Source organism: Nerophis lumbriciformis, linkage group LG20 (assembly GCF_033978685.3).
Source record: "Nerophis lumbriciformis linkage group LG20, RoL_Nlum_v2.1, whole genome shotgun sequence".
Taxonomy (NCBI): domain Eukaryota; kingdom Metazoa; phylum Chordata; class Actinopteri; order Syngnathiformes; family Syngnathidae; genus Nerophis; species Nerophis lumbriciformis.
The window spans coordinates 44,907,501-44,926,419 of record NC_084567.2 but is presented as its reverse complement, the minus strand read 5'-3'; the positions used below and the strand labels follow the sequence as shown (position 1 = coordinate 44,926,419).

Here is an 18,919-nt window from a genome sequence, read left to right as displayed (position 1 = left end):
GGCATACATGCATGTGACAAATGTCATTGATTATTCTCACCTGTATGGAGATCATCAGTCCTTTAAAAAACTACAATTTCATGGCAAATAATGCCAACAAACAAATTTGGCAAGTTAGTTTCGATGTGATTTAATAGAGTGGCACTCTAGCATGTCATCTCTGGCTTGGTGATGGCCATAAGCTGTGTGTTCCCCTTTAAGAATGGCAGTGTGTGAGTGTGTGGGCGAGTTAGGAGAGGGAGCGCTAGCATGTTCAGGAGTGTTACTAGCATGGTGGATGTCCTTTGTGGAAAACATCAATAAAGACTTGGAACAAATCATCATTCCGACAAAGAGTGGAACTGTAGGGAGCCAAACTGGAGGGTAAAGTGGAGGGTGTTACCCCCGACAATGGAGGGAAGGTCTCCCCCGTGCTCCCGGACCACGGTCTGGGAGCAGACAAGCAGGGAAGGTGTAACATGATGCAGTATTTGTGATCCATAAAACTTTCGGCGAATCAAAATTTAAGAAATTGTACCAGAAAGTGCATTACTTTGAAGTTGACCACTGAATAATTATTAATAATTTGACCCGGCAAATATAAACAAAACAAAACACAGGCAGAAAGCGATAATTGATAATAAAAAAAAACCAAACAAACAAGAAAACCGGGCGGTAAAAAGAAATAAAAATCCGCGTTCAGGGGAGGCGTGGACTTCTGGAAATGTGCGTCCTTTTTGATTTTAAGATACAAAAAGTGCGTTAACGCCAACACTGAGCATGTATAAAACACCTATTACACATCATGTGTAAAAACAAACTATTATACATCATGTGTAAAAACAAAACTATTATACATCATGTACTAAAAAACATGATATATCATGAATAAAAAGCCTATATCGTGTGTGTGTAAAAAAAATTGATAATACTATATATCATGTGTAAAAAAAGCTGATAATAGCATAGCTCATGTGTAAAAAAGCTGATAATAGTATAGATCATGTGTACAAAAGGTGATAATAGTATAGATCATGTGTAAAAAAAAAAATTTTGATCATAGTATAGATCATGTGTAAAAAAAAAAGTTGATAATAGTATTGATCATGTGTACAAAAGCTGATAATAGTATAGATGATGTGTACAAAAGGTGATAATAGTATAGATCATGTGTAAAAAAAAAATGTTGCTAATAGTATAGATCATGTGTATGTGCTTGTTTGTCCAGAGCTCCATCTGGCGTCTTACGAGAGCGAAGGACCAGAGAACAACATGGAGAAGGACAGTCGTCGTTCTCTCCGGTACTTTCTAACACGCTACAATCTCAGGGCTTTCAATCCATCGCCCTGAAAATTCAAAAAACATTTTGTTTTTTCCATGAAAGATCTTCTCTTCTGCATCGAGAGAATCGGTGATGCGGACAATCTCTTCTACTGGTGTCAATCAACTTTCTTCTCAGCCCAACAACACAACGGAGACCAGCTGCTTCCAGGAAGTGGAAGTCTTGAGCGCTTCATTTTTAACGACATCAGTTGAAAATGTCAGCATGAATTACTTCTCCAAATACTCCTTAGTGCACTTTCACCCTGTTGTGGTGACGTCATGCCAGCTAAACCACGCACTTCCTCTTGTCTCCTGGGAGCATCTTCCTACATATCAACAATGAAGGCTTTTCTTCTTTATGTATATAAACATGTTTTGTAAAGTATGTTCAATCTTTCCTGTGTATTTTGTGTCTATGGGTACTTTTCCTGAATCCTTTGTGAAAACAGAGTTATATATTTTTTTCTCTCAAATAAAGTGAAAAAAACAATGGTCTGCTTTGATCAAAAGGAAATGACCACCAGGATAAATGGAAAGACATTTAATAATAATAATACATTACAACAGTATATAAAACATACATTTCTTGTGTTTCAGTGGACTCTGGTGAAGTTGATGCAGCGGCCCTGCAGACACAAAAAAGACTTTGGATAAATGCTCGAACATTTCCTCAGATTAATCACAGGAATCATTTCCATTCACCACAAATATTCATTTTTAATTTATGGTGTTTCATTTTGCATGAGCAAAGAATCGAGGAAGAAGAAAACTTGCACATGTTTATTAAAGATCATACAAAGGAGAGTTCATTGCGCTAAAATGTTCAATCAGATTCATTATAATTATCTGCATTCATGTGTTCATTTTGACAGCCCAACTTAAGGCGTCATACCAGTGGTGTGCAGTCACACATAAATATATATATATATTATCCATCCATCCATCCATCTTCTTCCGCTTATCCGAGGTCGGGTCGCGGGGGCAGCAGCCTAAGCAGGGAAGCCCAGACTTCCCTCTCCCCAGCCACTTCGTCCAGCTCTTCCTGTGGGACCCCGAGGCGTTCCCAGGCCAGCCGGGAGACATAGTCTTCCCAACGTGTCCTGGGTCTTCCCCGCGGCCTCCTACCGGTCGGACGTGCCTTAAACACCTCCCTAGGGAGGCGTTCGGGTGGCATCCTGACCAGATGCCCGAACCACCTCATCTGGCTCCTCTCGATGTGGAGGAGCAGTGGCTTTACTTTGAGCTCCCCCCGGATGACAGAGCTTCTCACCCTATCTCTAAGGGAGAGCCCCGCCACCCGGCGGAGGAAACTCATTTCGGCCGCTTGTACCCGTGATCTTGTCCTTTCGGTCATAACCCAAAGCTCATGACCATAGGTGAGGATGGGAACGTAGATCGACCGGTAAATTGAGAGCTTTGCCTTCCGGCTCAGCTCCTTCTTCACCACAACGGATCGATACAGCGTCCGCATTACTGAAGACGCCGCACCGATCCGCCTGTCGATCTCACCATCCACTCTTCCCTCACTCGTGAACAAGACTCCGAGGTACTTGAACTCCTCCACTTGGGGCAAGATCTCCTCCCCAACACGGAGATGGCACTCCACCCTTTTCCGGGAGAGAACCATGGACTCGGACTTGGAGGTGCTGATTCTCATCCCAGTCGCTTCACACTCAGCTGCGAACCGATCCAGTGAGAGCTGAAGATCCTGGCCAGATGAAGCCATCAGGACCACATCATCTGCAAAAAGCAGAGACCTAATCCTGCAGCCACCAAACCAGATCCCCTCAACGCCTTGACTGCGCCTAGAATTCTGTCCATAAAAGTTATGAACAGAATGGGTGACAAAGGGCAGCCTTGGCGGAGTCCAACCCTCACTGGAAACGTGTCTGACTTACTACCGGCAATGCGGACCAAGCTCTGGCACTGATCATACAGGGAGCGGACTGCCACAATCAGACAGTCCGATACCCCATACTCTCTGAGCACTCCCCACAGGACTTCCCGAGGGACACGGTCGAATGCCTTCTCCAAGTCCACAAAACACATGTAGACTGGTTGGGCAAACTCCCATGCACCCTCAAGGACCCTGCCCAGAGTATAGAGCTGGTCCACAGTTCCACGACCAGGACCAAAACCACACTGTTCCTCCTGAATCCGAGGTTCGACTATCCGGCGTAGCCTCCTCTCCAGTACACCTGAATAGACCTTACCGGGAAGGCTGAGGAGTGTGATCCCACGATAGTTAGAACACACCCTCCGGTTCCCCTTCTTAAAGAGAGGAACCACCACCCCGGTCTGCCAATCCAGAGGTACCGCCCCCGATGTCCACGCGATGCTGCAGAGTCTTGTCAACCAATACAGCCCCAATATATATATATATATATATATATATATATATATATATATATATATATATATATATATATATATATATACATACATACATACATACATACATATATGTATACATATATATATATATATATATATATATATATATATATGTGTATATATATATGTGTGTGTATTTATATATATATATATATATATATATATATATATATATATATATATATACACATATATATATATATATATATATATATATATATATATACATACATACATACATACATACATACATACATACACCACAGCATACAAGTAAAGTCAAAAGGACTTAGGATTGGTTGACCTATTAAGAATCCTGCTCTGTTAAATAGAAATGGTTGACCTTGTGGTTCTGTGTTGGCCTCATGATGGCGACTCTGTGGTATTGTCTTCTCAACAACGCCAACAACGCATCAAAACGCCCCTGAAAGCCACATGAAGATCACATGATGTAGAAACAAGAGTAAACAAAAGGTATATTTCACGTCTTACCTTGATGGGAGTGTACCATTTGTGTGGTAGGGAATTATAGACTGGGGGGGGTCTGGGTGGCGGTCGAGGTATGACGGCCTCGTCCTCGTCATCCGCCATGATGACAACAGCATTCTTGGCTTTCTCCAGCCTGGAACCTTCCTCTGTGGAACCTTTCTGACCCCAGCGCACCTGCAACACAAAAACAACTATATTATGACACTTTATATTACCTTCTGAGACCCCAGCACACCTACAACTATGTTTTATATTATTACACTTTATATTACCTTCTGACCCCAGCACACCTACAACTATGATCCATATTATTACACTTTATATTACCTTCTGACCCCAGCACACCTACAACTATGTTTCATATTATTACACTTTATATTACCTTCTGACCCCAGCACACCTACAACTATGTTTCATATTATTACACTTTATATTACCTTCTGACCCCAGCACACCTACAACTATGATTCATATTATTACACTTTATATTACCTTCTGACCCCAGCACACCTACAACTATGTTTCATATTATTACACTTTATATTACCTTCTGACCCCAGCACACCTACAACTATGTTTCATATTATTACACTTCATTTACACATTGTTTGTGGTGTCCAGCCACTCAGGAACATCATGATGTAGATGTAGATGATCTACTGTACACATTGACTTTATATGAGAGAAGTGCAGGTGTTGCCTTATGAGACTTTATTAAATGTATTTATTATTAGACTTTATGAAATGTTTTTATTAAAAAGAGGGTGTGTGTGATGCGTAGAAGTGTTTGTAGTTAGCGCATGTTGCATGTTGCATGTTGCATGTTGCATGTTGCATGTTGCATGCTGCTTGTGCCTGCTACTGTCTGCTTTCAGTAACTGCCACGGGCTAGTCCTCCTTATGGAGGGTGAAAAGAGGAGCCGAGCGCCTAAGCCTCCTCTTGCCGGTACACAGCCTCTCCACCACCAACACTCCTGCAGTGCCTCCTCGCGGCCACGCACAGTAACGACATGCCACGCCACACACCCAGGCACCACACACCCAGGCGCCACACCACACACCCAGGCGCCACGCCACACCACACACCCAGATGCCACAGTCCGCACGCCACAACAAGACCCAGCAGGGGTGGCATGATATACATCTTCAATCACCTCCATGCGTTTGATTCCACCAGGACCTCTGCCTCCATAATAAGACGCATCCACTGTAGGCCACTTGTGTTTGGGGGAATAATCTTCTTCTTGCTCCTTAACAACAACAACAACAACAACAACATGTGTTACTACTGCATATCTTCAAACATGTACTCTTTTGTTTTCATGCTGCTAGTTTTAATATTTCATTTCTACATGACATCTAAATCAGAGAATAGCTTTTCAGATGATTCAACTTGCAGTCCCAGTAAAAGCCAGGAGATGGCAATGTTTTAATGTTTTAACTTTAACTTTAACTTTAATGTTGCTTTGTTTGATTTACAGGCGTCACTATGTTTGCAGTACCAATAAAAGCCGCCAGATAGCAATGTTACTGTTAGTTGGATTTACAGGCGCCATTATAGTGCAATTGTTACACAATTTGACAAATAAATAGCCTTTAGACAAGTTCAAATGATTAACTAGTCACTTGACATCATTTACACCTACTGTGGTCTACAGAAATGTTATGTTTGTACATACAGCTTAATGTTATGTACTGTATATAACCACTAGACATTTCTATACTAAATTAACTCATGTGCATTTCTTTTATTGAAGTTTGTGTCATGCACTCAACAACAAATCAACAACTGCTTTATATTGGACTCACAGGAGGAGGAGGAGGAGGAGGAGCACGAGAGGGTGGAGGGTCTCTGATCACCTGCAATGAGAGAAGAAATCATTCAGTGTTTCATTAAGTTTGACACTCATGTTTCCTACTTTGAACTCACCACAGTGCAGCACAGAGGCCAAAACCACCAAAGAAAAGCAAGAAGCAGCGAGCTGAGAAGAACCAACAGCAACCACAACACCCAACTCCCATCTGACTGTGACAAAGGTGAACATGTCAGTATGTTACCATCTTTCAAAATGGGTGTATCAGAAGACAAGACAACATATGTTTTGCAATGAATGAAAAAATGGATGCAAGACCAAGTGGGACAAAATTAAATAAGTACATACATCTTTAAATAATATTAGATAAGTAAATAAATCTTTAAATAATTACTTAAATACGTGATTGATTAATTATCATTGGAATACATTCATAAATGTGTTTTTAAATGTGTCATTGATGTATTTATTGTAAAAGTACATATCATTACTTTATCCATATTGATTATGTCAATATTTAATTCATTATTTAAATGATCTAATAATTGAATAAATGATTTCCTGGACATAAATCTGTTATGTAATGTGTCAATAATTTACTTAATCTAAAATTGCATTTCATTATTTATTTCGTTGTTTTACTATTTAATAATTTATTCAATATTTCATGATGAATGAATTATTCCATGATGTATGGAATTATTTCACTATTTTATTAATTATTATTGATTTATTAAATGGTTCATGAACCAGTGCTTCATAAATGTTATTTTATCTGTCAAACTCAGTCATCAAAGTCAGTGAAATAATCAATTAAATATTGAAATAATGAATTAAATGTACTTTTACTGTAAATAAACTGACACTTTTACACATGCATTTCATTCCAATGTATAATTTTTAATAACACTGTGGAGGGAGAGCGTGATCAGCTCGCCTGCAGGAGCAAAGGTCACCGCCGCTGTCGACGGTGTTGAGGGCAGAGCACCGTCGGATAGGGGCGGGGCATGTGCTGACGGCAAGACACAGCTGGCAGGTGATTTGATTTCACAAGTGCTACGTGGTAATCTAATCATCTCATGTCTTTAACAGTGAGCAGCCGGGAGTAGAGAGAGAGAGAAGATACGGGCGTGACTGAAAGGTGACTTTCTACTGGACATCTTTATGTGCTCAACGCCTCAATCATTGGTATGTTTTCATCTATAAAACCATTCTGGGTATCACTCCATCTTATCTGTCTTGTCTTTTAACAAAGAAACAAGGAAGTCACAATGTTCGTTCAATGAATGTTCTGCAATTTGTCGTCCCCAAAGCAAGAACTGAACTGGACAAGAAAGCATTTAGGTTTTCAGCAGCGAAGGCTTGGAATAACCTACAATGGAATATGAAACTTCAAACCCTTGTTACATTGAATGAGTTTAAAGCTTCTGTGAAAGGACTGCAGTCTACCTTGTCTGTATGCACATGTGTCATGTCAGCAAGTTTTAATGTTGGAAATGTCAGGTTTGATGTATTTGTTTACTGTTTTAATGTAACCTTGCTGCTGCCCTCTTGGCCAGGTCTCCCTTGGAAAAGAGATCTTTGATCTCAATGGGATTTTACCTGGTTAAATAAAGGCTAAATAAAAATAAAAAACGACTTTGATAAAAACCTATGTGCATTAAAACGTTGTTAAACCGGCACGCTTGTCTCCTGTGAAGTGTCTGTCAGTGGGATCGCTAGGAAGACACTTCCACAAACACATTTATGTCAAATGATTTAAAGATGGATTTGTTGAAGTTTTGACCCTGCTTTGGAGATGAATGGAATAATTGACATGCATTGTTCAAACTGAGCTAAACCACGACAAGGAATTAGGAATAAAATTGACAGCATGTACTGTACTTCTATTTACAAACAACAAGTCAAAAACGTCAATGTAAGATGAGAAGAATCAATCAAATAAACAGTTGAAGGTAGAGTAAATAGATATGTCCTGGATAAAATGAGCCTTGATGCAGGAATTTAGACATTTCAAAAAGTGTTTTTAGGAAGATCATCATGAGAACACTGTTGTCCCATTTTTAACAGCAACATCAGTCTGTTCGCTGAAGAAGAAGAAAATAAAACATGGATGGATGTTCTCTCAAATCCTGGATTGTTGTGGCATCTGGTGCCGATAAAGAGGGTGTAGGACCACATAAGACTTGATACTCACACAGGTCGTGGCATAAAGAGGGTATAGGACCACATAAGACTTGATACTCACACAGGTCGTGGCATAAAGAGGGTGTAGGACCACATAAGACTTGATACTCACACAGGTCGTGGCATAAAGAGGGTGTAGGACCACATAAGACTTGATACTCACACAGGTCGTGGCATAAAGAGGGTGTAGGACCACATAAGACTTAATACTCACACAGGTCGTGGCATAAAGAGGGTGTAGGATCACATAAGACTTGATACTCACACAGGTCGTGGCATAAAGAGGGTGTAGGACCACATAAGACTTAATACTCACACAGGTCGTGGCATAAAGAGGGTGTAGGACCACATAAGACTTGATACTCACACAGGTCGTGGCATAAAGAGGGTGTAGGACCACATAAGACTTGATACTCACACAGGTCGTGGCATAAAGAGGGTGTAGGACCACATAAGACTTGATACTCACACAGGTCGTGGCATAAAGAGGGTGTAGGACCACATCAGACTTGATACTCACACAGGTCGTGGCATAAAGAGGGTGTAGGACCACATAAGACTTGATACTCACACAGGTCGTGGCATAAAGAGGGTGTAGGACCACATAAGACTTGATACTCACACAGGTCGTGGCATAGATGGTCATGGGAGCCGAAATATAGGATTGGCCATCGTTGAAGCTCACCAGCACCTCCACTGACCTGCAAACATTGTTTGAGTTGATGTTGGTGCACACACAAGTCTTACAGGCCAAGTATTGCAGTGGCCAGTTAGGTCCAGCAGGTGGCGATGCACCTACAGGTCTGGACTGGCACAGTGTGGTGTCCCAGTGTCAGGTCACTGGCAAATGTTTAGGGTTTCATTTTTTTCTTTTGAACCAAACCCCATTCCGGTCTTTCAATCCAAGTCTTTAAATTCTGATTTTAAAACCCGTATTTTTTTTCATGCTTTATCATCTACAACAATGAAAGCTCCTCAACATCTGCATCTTGGTGACCTGACCAGCCTGCAGCATGTTTAGTGCCAGGAACATTAAGTCATTGGAACAGGAAGTCATGTCCATTGATTATCACACGTCCTTTTTTTGCAATGATTGTTGAAGTGAAAGCATTTGAGACAGTTTCAGGTGTAAGAAAGACGACACACTAGTAATATGTCCCTGGGTGTTCCTCAAATAAATGCTTCTTTTCAGCTGCTACATTTGAAGTTTGTGTCATAAATACAGATGAGGTGATGTCATGAATATCTTGCTTGTGCCAAGAAACACTTAAGAAATGCATTTTTCTTTTTGTTCGTGACTCATTATTGGCTTAGTTTGTAAGACAACTTGGAATTGTATTACAGTTTAAATTCCATTATTGTTTTTTTATCCATAGCAAACATGAACGCAGTATCTACAATACACCAATGTTTTTGATCCATAGCAAACATGAACGCAGTATCTACAATACACCAATGTCTTTTATCCATAGCAAACATGAACGCAGTATCTACAATACACCAATGTTTTTTTATCCACAGCAAACATGAACGCAGTATCTACAATACACCAATGTTTTTTTATCCATAGCAAACATGAACGCAGTATCTACAGTACACCAATGTTTTTTGATCCATAGCAAACATGAAGGCATACACCAATAATGTGCCTTACTGTCCCATCTCATGCAGCACAGGAGCTGGACACAGCAGGTAACCATCCACGGCTACCGTTGCCTTCTGGCCTGTCAAGAAACAAACAAAAGTCAGATTTAGGGATGTAACAATAAACCATATTACAAACTACAAAAGCAGTGAAGTTGTGTAAATGGTAAATAAAAAGAGAATACAACAAATCCTTTTCAACTTATATTCAATTGAATAGACTGCAAAGACAAGATACTTAACGTTCACACTGGAAAACGTTATTTGTTGCAAATATTAGCTCATTTGGAATTTGATTCCTGCAACATGTTTCAAAGAAGCTGGCACAAGTGGCAAAAAAGACTGATACCCAATTCATGACTTGTTTTACAGGAGGCACTGACTGAAGTCTGTTGGTGCAACCGGCTAAACATTCACGTAAAAAATCAAAGGTACCATATTTTGATACCTTTGTATCAAACTGCAGACTTGGCACCGGCTCAAACACTTGGCCGGGAAACATACAGTCAAGCACTCGGACTGCCTCTAGGTAATGTTACAATTTTACATGTCAACAAAGCTAGAAGAAGAGGCTCTGAAGTACAGTAAGGCTCCAATTTTAAAAATGTATTGGCTCAATGATATTTTACATTGAATTTGCCATAGACATGCTACCGGTTAGCATGAGTGATTTTACATAGCGATTTTAACAATTACAAATTACAATCAATGTGTAATATACATAAAACTTACAGTAAAAACAATTTGTACTACTCAAATAAAGAAAAGACACATCCCACTGAATGTAGCAGTAGTGGAAAAAACAAGTTGCCTCTACATTGAAGCTAGTATCATATATATCTGATTTATGACACCAGAAGACTTCCAAAGTTTGTGAATAATTAGATATGATCAAAATGGTATCAATCTCATGGAAATCCCCCAGACATTTTTAGAGTTCATGAGCAAGCCAGACTCGTGATCCCCATCAACAACAATGTTTCATTAAGAAGACTTTGTGAGAGACAACAATTACTTTGGGGGAAATTATCATACAGAACCTTGTGTTTTTGAGCCTGAACACAAAGAGGACGAGCAAGAAGTTTTAGAAGCCGAGTGCCTAACGGCCGCCGCTTTATTATGACAATATAGCATCAGCAGCATTGCTAGGTGCTAAACATACAAACTAACCATGTTAAAGCACAATAAAACAAACACGTACTGTAATATTTCCACTCTCCCGACGGGACACTCACATAATACCGTTTAGATGAAGATTCATTCGCAATCCTCACAAAGAGTTAAAAAAAAGTTGCAGCAACTAGCGTCTTTTTGTGTCTTTGTGGCCATCTCGAGGGGGGGGGGTGAAAGTGGAGCAGCCTGTCAGACCACGCCCACTTTGATCTGCTGCCAGGTGACAGATGCAGGAATTAGAATGGACAATTGACTTTTAATAAGTTTGAGACAAAGTAGAAGCAGTGTGTCAACAATAAACAATAAACTTGAACTTTAATCAAGTTAAGTACCAATGATTGTCTCACACACACACACACACACACACACACACACACACACACACACACACACACACACACACACACACACACACACACACACTAGGTGTGGTGAAATGTGTCCTCTGCATTTGACCCATCGCCTTGTTCACCCCCTGGGAGGTGAGCTCACGGGAGCAGTGAGCAGCAGCGGTGGCCGCGCCCGGGAATACTTTTTGGTGATTTAACCCCCAATTCCAAGCCTTGATGCTGAGTGCCAGCCTAGTAAGCTAGCATTTGCTCACTGCTATCAATGCACCACTAAAATAGTCTGTTTGTGTTAGCGCTTATAATAACAATATCACTCATATTTGGTGACTTTTCAGGTCATGACATGTAAATGGAATATTGTTGGCGGTTTCTGGATGTTTGTAGAGGGTATAATGAGAGGACCCTCCATCTGTTGAATCAATTGTTAGATATTTATTTACTATTTAGAATGAATAAAAAAGCCAAGTATATGTGATCTTGTCTTGTATAAGAATTGTGAATGATAAACAGCACATCTCTTTATAATTTTGGCCTATTTCCAGTCTGACTGACCTAATAATATGTTCCGTTACCCGAGTGATGTCAATCTACGGAAATAGCCGGAGATATATTCGGAGCGGAATATTCACATACTTTGCGGATTGTAAATACAATTGGACATTGTTTGATAGAATGAAACACAATTAAGCATATCTACTTATTTTTTCCACTTTACTGGTACTTTAATGGCAAAGACTACTTCTATGTTAATGAACCGCAGCTTCCAAGTTCAAGCAGCACTTGTGCAGCCTAACTATCTAGACAAGAATGTGGACTCTCAGTTGTATCCAAGTTTCATGTCAGTAGCATTAGCCCTAGAAAATGCTGAAACAAGAAGCAAGAAGAGAAATATGATCCAGTCATGTGGCGTCTTTGTCAATCGAATCTCTCCATTTTCTAATAGAGTCTCATAATGTCTCCCTTGTCCTCGGACTAAAGCAGCTACTGTTCATGACTGCAGCACAAACATCTGCAGCAAACAACACTTTCTGCACGCTAGCTTCTAGTTCTATTACAAGTTGAAGTGAAGCTTTCCACTGAGCAGTCAACTCTTCAAAGAGTAAATAGTGAATACAATTCACAAATAAATAATATTATATAAATTGCAAGAAAAGTATAGTATATAAGTATATCATTTATTTTTATTTTTATTATTTTTAAATATAATAATTATAATGAAAAAAACCTTTATACACTATTTTATATATATATATATATATATATATATATATATATATATATATATATATATATATATATATATATATACATATATATATATATATATATATATATATATATATATATATACATATATATATATATATTGAAAGAGAAACTGTTTATTATTTACCGTCCAGACCTGTCATCCCTCAACAAGCGCAGCGAAATTGTAACAGCATGCCGCCACAGACGGAAACACCTCCTAGGTAACACATGAGCCAATCACCACGCCCCTACGCCAGCCTGTACCCACCCACTCTGTGCCCTATACAAACCATGGTATGTGAATGCTCCCATTAAAATCTCCTGATGATTGAGGGAACCCCCTCATGAAACAGGCCTGTAGAGATGAAATAGTCTTGTGATTTTTTCCCACACATACATATATATATATATATATATATATATATATGTTTGTACTGTTGAGTTTTGATATGGATTCCCAGCATCGATTCCTAATGGGTTTAAATACAAAACCTAAAAGCAGTGAAGTTGTGTCATTTGTAAATAAAAACAGAATACAATGATTTGCAAATCCATGGTAACGTTGCTTGGATGGCAACATATGTTGCTCCAAAAGCTGTATGTACCTTTCAGCATTAATGGTGCCTTCACAGATGTGTAAGTTACCCATGTCTTGGCCACTAATACACCCCCATACCATCACACATGCTGCCTTTTACACTTTCACCCTAGAACAGTCCGGATGGTTCTTTTCCTCTTTGGTCCGGAGGACACCACGTCCACAGTTTCCAAAAACAATTTGAAATGTGGACTCGTCAGACCACAGAACACTTTTCCACTTTGTATCAGTCCATCTTAGATGAGCTCGGGCCCAGAGAAGCGTTTGTGGGTGTTGTTGATAAATGGCTTTGGCTTTGCATAGTAGAGTTTTAACTTGCACTTACAGATGTAGCGACCAACTGTAGTTACTGACAGTGGGTTTCTGAAGTATTCCTGAGCCCATGTGGTGATATCCTTTACACACTGATGTCGCTTGTTGATGCAGTACAGCCTGAGGGATCCAATGTGCGTAATATTATGGCTTACGTGCAGTGATTTCTCCACATTCTCTCAACCTTTTGATGATATTACGGAGCGTAGATGTATTCTCTTTTTATTTACCATTTACACAACTTCACTGCTTTTGGGGTTTGTATGGAAGGTACCCATGGTGATTGGAAATAGTGGCTAGGTACTTGGACTTGAATGGATAGCACCAATGGTTGTACACACAGACTTGTGAAAGTCAAGTCTCACTCACTGTATGTGTTGTGACTGACTGTGAGAAAGCAGAGAACGTTGGCCGTCCTCTTTGATCCGCTGAAGCCGCTCCCTCTCAGAACCACATTGAAGGACTCTGCAGACCAAGTGCAACATTGACACACACCATGTGCAACTCACCATTGACACAAACATTGACACACATGATGTGGAACTTACCATTGACACACATGATGTGGAACTCACCATTGACACAAACATTGACACACATGATGTGGAACTTACCATTGACACACATGATGTGGAACTCACCATTGACACAAACATTGACACACATGATGTGGAACTTACCATTGACACACATGATGTGGAACTCACCATTGACACAAACATTGACACACATGATGTGGAACTTACCATTGACACACATGATGTGGAACTCACCATTGACACAAACATTGACACACATGATGTAGAACTCACCATTGACACAAACATTGACACACATGATGTGGAACTCACCATTGACACAAACATTGACACACATGATGTAGAACTCACCATTGACACAAACATTGACACACATCATGTGGAACTCACCATTGACACAAACACTTGACGGCTCTATGGTGAATATTTGCGAGCAGGACTGCTTGAGGATCTGTGTGCGGTGCAAAGAGGGTGACTGATAGTCTCACATGAATGTTGGTGATGATTGCTCACAGAGCTGACGACATCTTTGAGGGCGTGGAAGCCCGACAGCACGGGGAAGACTTGCTCTGCGCCGTCTGCTATTTCAGCAAGCTGTGACACAAATAACCACAATTGTTAAACCTGGGCTTGTTTCAGTTTCAGCGGCTGCTTTCTTATCTCTCCAGTAGCGTTTCAGGAGGGAAATATGGCTGAGAGCTTTCATCTTCTACTTTAATGACAGCAGGGCAGGAAGTTTGTTTAGCATTATTTCATTACAGCACTCTAATGACTTCCTCCTTAGGCCACAAAGTGCTGAGCAGCACTCGGCCTTGGTGCTTCATAAGACTATGTAGGAGACAATAGGGATGGACAGATTCATAAGACTATGTAGGAGACAATAGAGATGGACAGATTCATAAGACTATGTAGGAGACAATAGAGATGGACAGATTCATAAGACTATGTAGGAGACAATAGAGATGGACAGATTCATAAGACTATGTAGGAGACAATAGAGATGGACAGATTCATAAGACTATGTAGGAGACAATAGAGATGGACAGATTCATAAGACTATGTAGGAGACAAACGGGGTGGACAGATTCATAAGACTATGTAGGAGACAAACGGGGTGGACAGATTCATAAGACTATGTAGGAGACAATAGAGATGGACAGATTCATAAGACTATGTAGGAGACAATAGGGATGGACAGATTCATAAGACTATGTAGGAGACAATAGAGATGGACAGATTCATAAGACTATGTAGGAGACAATAGAGATGGACAGATTCATAAGACTATGTAGGAGACAAACGGGGTGGACAGATTCATAAGACTATGTAGGAGACAAACGGGGTGGACAGATTCATAAGACTATGTAGGAGACAATAGAGATGGACAGATTCATAAGACTATGTAGGAGACAATAGGGATGGACAGATTCATAAGACTATGTAGGAGACAATAGAGATGGACAGATTCATAAGACTATGTAGGAGACAATAGGGATGGACAGATTCATAAGACTATGTAGGAGACAATAGAGATGGACAGATTCATAAGACTATGTAGGAGACAATAGAGATGGACAGATTCATAAGACTATGTAGGAGACAATAGGGATGGACAGATTCATAAGACTATGTAGGAGACAATAGGGATGGACAGATTCATAAGACTATGTAGGAGACAATAGAGATGGACAGATTCATAAGACTATGTATTAGACAATAGGGATGGACATATTCATAAGACTATGTAGGAGACAATAGGGATGGACAGATTCATAAGACTATGTAGGAGACAATAGAGATGGACAGATTCATAAGACTATGTAGGAGACAATAGAGATGGACAGATTCATAAGACTATGTAGGAGACAATAGGGATGGACAGATTCATAAGACTATGTAGGAGACAATAGGGATGGACAGATTCATAAGACTATGTAGGAGACAATAGAGATGGACAGATTCATAAGACTATGTATTAGACAATAGGGATGGACATATTCATAAGACTATGTAGGAGACAATAGGGATGGACAGATTCATAAGACTATGTAGGAGACAATAGGGATGGACAGATTCATAAGACTATGTAGGAGACAATAGGGATGGACAGATTCATAAGACTATGTAGGAGACAATAGAGATGGACAGATTCATAAGACTATGTAGGAGACAATAGAGATGGACAGATTCATAAGACTATGTAGGAGACAATGAGAATGGACAGATTGACGGTGGTTGCCATGCGACTGCAGCGGTACATTCCTTCATGCGTGGATAAACAAGAGTTCTTGCCTCTATGTATGTGTTATTCCATCCATATTAATATGTTGTAATCTTTCCCGCTCAGCCCAGTGTCACTTGTTTATACAGTCTGGGTTTTTTTTTCATGTGAGATCCATGGAGGTCTATGGTGAGATCTGATTGGCTCTGTCCTATTTCCGGGGCGAGCACAGAGGGAAAGTGATTTGGAGGAGGGAGCAGCACAGAAGAGTGATGAGATATTCCATGCTCCCAAACACTCGCATAAATCCAACGTATGGAAATGCTTGGGTTTTTATAAGAAAGACGGTAAGATTGAGAAGACACATGCAATATGTCAAGAATCTATCATATGACAAACACATGAAGAGACGGATACTTCAGCGGCTGCCCACTAGTTTGGATGGTGGCCACTCCCATGCAGCCACATCGAGCTCTAGTAGTGACAACAAATTAGTTTGGATGGTGCCCACTCCCATGCAGCCACATCGAGCTCTAGTAGTGACAACAGCAGAACCATCACAAGGTTCTTTGGACAAAATAAGCCTTTGGACTCCATCAGTGGCGCTAACCAACACCGTCTCACATGTCAAGGCATGCAGCCATGCAGCCTTGTGGAGAACCAGGGCTTCAGGTTCATGGCCAACGCTTTTGACCCCTGCTACAAAATACCCCAAAGGCGGTTCTTTTCCAACAAGGAAATAGCCAATGTCTACACTAAAGTAAAAGCGCAGGTAATGGAATCTCAAAGTAACGTTAAAAGAGGGGAGAGTGCTCTCTACAATTGTTATGTTTTGTCAAAACATCATGAGATCACATAATAAGCAGAAAGGAGTGCTTAATAATAAAATATCATTTCATTTTCAAATAGTGAATTGTCATTTTTAAATAGGTGTCTTGGTTTGATCCACAGAAAAAAGCAAAGTGAAATGCAACCTTCAAGTTGATACGGAGTAAGGCAGTAGTTCAGTAGTTTATTCATGTTTTGCTCTTTCTTTCTTACTGAGACAGAGCAGAGATGGATCAATACTTGATTGTTCCTGAGGGATCAATACTTGATTGTTCCTGAGGGATCAATACTTGATTGTTCCTGAGGGATCAATACTTGATTGTTCCTGAGGGATCAATACTTGATTGTTCCCGAGGGATCAATACTTGACTGTTCCTGAGGGATCAATACTTGATTGTTCCTGAGGGTTCTATACTTGATTGTTCCTGAGGGATCAATACTTGATTGTTCCTGAGGGATCTATACTTGATTGTTCCTGAGGGATCTATACTTGATTGTTCCTGAGGGATCTATTGACCTGAAATAATCTGTTGACAGAACAAGAACATTGTTTGAAATGAAAGTAATACTTTTTTGGCAAAGAAAATGTTCTCTATTTGGCAGATTACAACTTTTTGGGAAACGTTGAGATTTCAGTTTTTCCTGTGTTTGCACCGAAGTGACCTTTGACCTCAGCAAAATCAACAGTCCTTGCTTTGACAAGTAAGACATCTCCCGAGGTTTACTCAATACAACACACACGCATGTCCTGCAGGCTGCAGTAAAATACACGTTGGCTCTACTTAGCATGAAAACAACATCCTTTCATCCATGTGTTCATTGGCTCCATCACACATTCACACACAGCAAGATGTCATCCATGTGTTCATTGGCTCCATCACACATTCACGCACTGCAAGATGGCAAAGCAAAAGATGTCTCAACCACGCTGCCTAAGAAAATGTTTTTGTATCAGCTCAGTGAGACAACAAACTTCTCATCCATCTCTTAGCAGGAACTCAGCTAGCAACACACAACACACAACACAAAAACACACAGTAAGAGACAAATACAAGTCTCAGAATGAAAGTATCTCGTACCTGTTTGTGGTCAAAGTCCATGACCCCGACACAGTACACTCGGGCTCCAAAGCCTCTGGCCAGGTCCGCCTGGAGAAAACATGGAGTCACATCAAGCAGAAAATGACAAAGAAACCATCAATATTCTGCTCTAAAGTTCTTCATTGTTGTGCAGAAGTGGAATGCTCTCAAAATGCTAAGTGTCAGTAGTCAAAATGCTAAGTGTCAGTAGTCAAAATGCTAAGTGTCAGTAGTCAAAATGCTAAGTGTCAGTAGTCAAAATGCTAAGTGTCAGTGGTCCAAATGCTAAGTGTCAGTAGTCAAAATGCTAAGTGTCAGTAGTCAAAATGCTAAGTGCCAGTAGTCAAAATGCTAAGTGTCAGTAGTCAAAATGCTAAGTGTCAGTAGTCAAAATGCTAAGTGTCAGTAGTCAAAATGCTAAGTGTCAGTAGTCAAAATGCTAAGTGCCAGTAGTCAAAATGCTAAGTGTCAGTAGTCAAAATGCTAAGTGTCAGTAGTCAAAATGCTAAGTGTCAGTAGTCAAAATGCTAAGTGCCAGTAGTCAAAATGCTAAGTGTCAGTAGTCAAAATGCTAAGTGTCAGTAGTCAAAATGCTAAGTGTCAGTAGTCAAAATGCTAAGTGTCAGTAGTCAAAATGCTAAGTGTCAGTAGTCAAAATGCTAAGTGTCAGTAGTCAAAATGCTAAGTGTCAGTAGTCAAAATGCTAAGTGTCAGTAGTCAAAATGCTAAGTGTCAGTAGTC

At 40.1% G+C, this 18,919-nt stretch overlaps 2 protein-coding genes across 5 annotated transcripts in view; one reads left to right on the top strand and one right to left on the bottom strand.

Annotated features, from left to right (window-relative positions):
* LOC133619709 (ras-GEF domain-containing family member 1B-B-like) overlaps window positions 1-1,792 on the top strand; it is a 62,059-nt gene extending 60,267 nt beyond the window's left edge. For both annotated transcript variants that reach the window (XM_061980941.2, XM_061980940.2), the window contains exons 12-13: window positions 1,208-1,280; window positions 1,364-1,792. In XM_061980941.2, the coding sequence (XP_061836925.1) occupies window positions 1,208-1,280; window positions 1,364-1,394 (104 nt within the window). In that variant the 3' untranslated portion in view covers window positions 1,395-1,792. The remainder of the gene's footprint in view (window positions 1-1,207; window positions 1,281-1,363) is intronic.
* A 36-nt stretch (window positions 1,793-1,828) lies between these two features.
* Window positions 1,829-18,919, bottom strand: part of LOC133619710 (anthrax toxin receptor 2-like) — a 28,325-nt gene continuing 11,234 nt past the window's right edge. For 2 of the 3 annotated variants that reach the window (XM_072915383.1, XM_072915385.1), the window contains exons 6-17: window positions 18,179-18,247; window positions 14,564-14,644; window positions 14,441-14,501; window positions 13,881-13,976; window positions 9,841-9,910; window positions 8,809-8,887; window positions 6,116-6,211; window positions 5,995-6,045; window positions 5,340-5,435; window positions 4,189-4,359; window positions 4,040-4,120; window positions 1,829-1,928 (exon numbers count right to left, since the gene is read on the bottom strand). In XM_072915383.1, the coding sequence (XP_072771484.1) occupies window positions 1,896-1,928; window positions 4,040-4,120; window positions 4,189-4,359; window positions 5,340-5,435; window positions 5,995-6,045; window positions 6,116-6,211; window positions 8,809-8,887; window positions 9,841-9,910; window positions 13,881-13,976; window positions 14,441-14,501; window positions 14,564-14,644; window positions 18,179-18,247 (984 nt within the window). In that variant the 3' untranslated portion in view covers window positions 1,829-1,895. The remainder of the gene's footprint in view (window positions 1,929-4,039; window positions 4,121-4,188; window positions 4,360-5,339; window positions 5,436-5,994; window positions 6,046-6,115; window positions 6,212-8,808; window positions 8,888-9,840; window positions 9,911-13,880; window positions 13,977-14,440; window positions 14,502-14,563; window positions 14,645-18,178; window positions 18,248-18,919) is intronic. The other variant, XM_072915384.1, reaches the window with a different exon arrangement.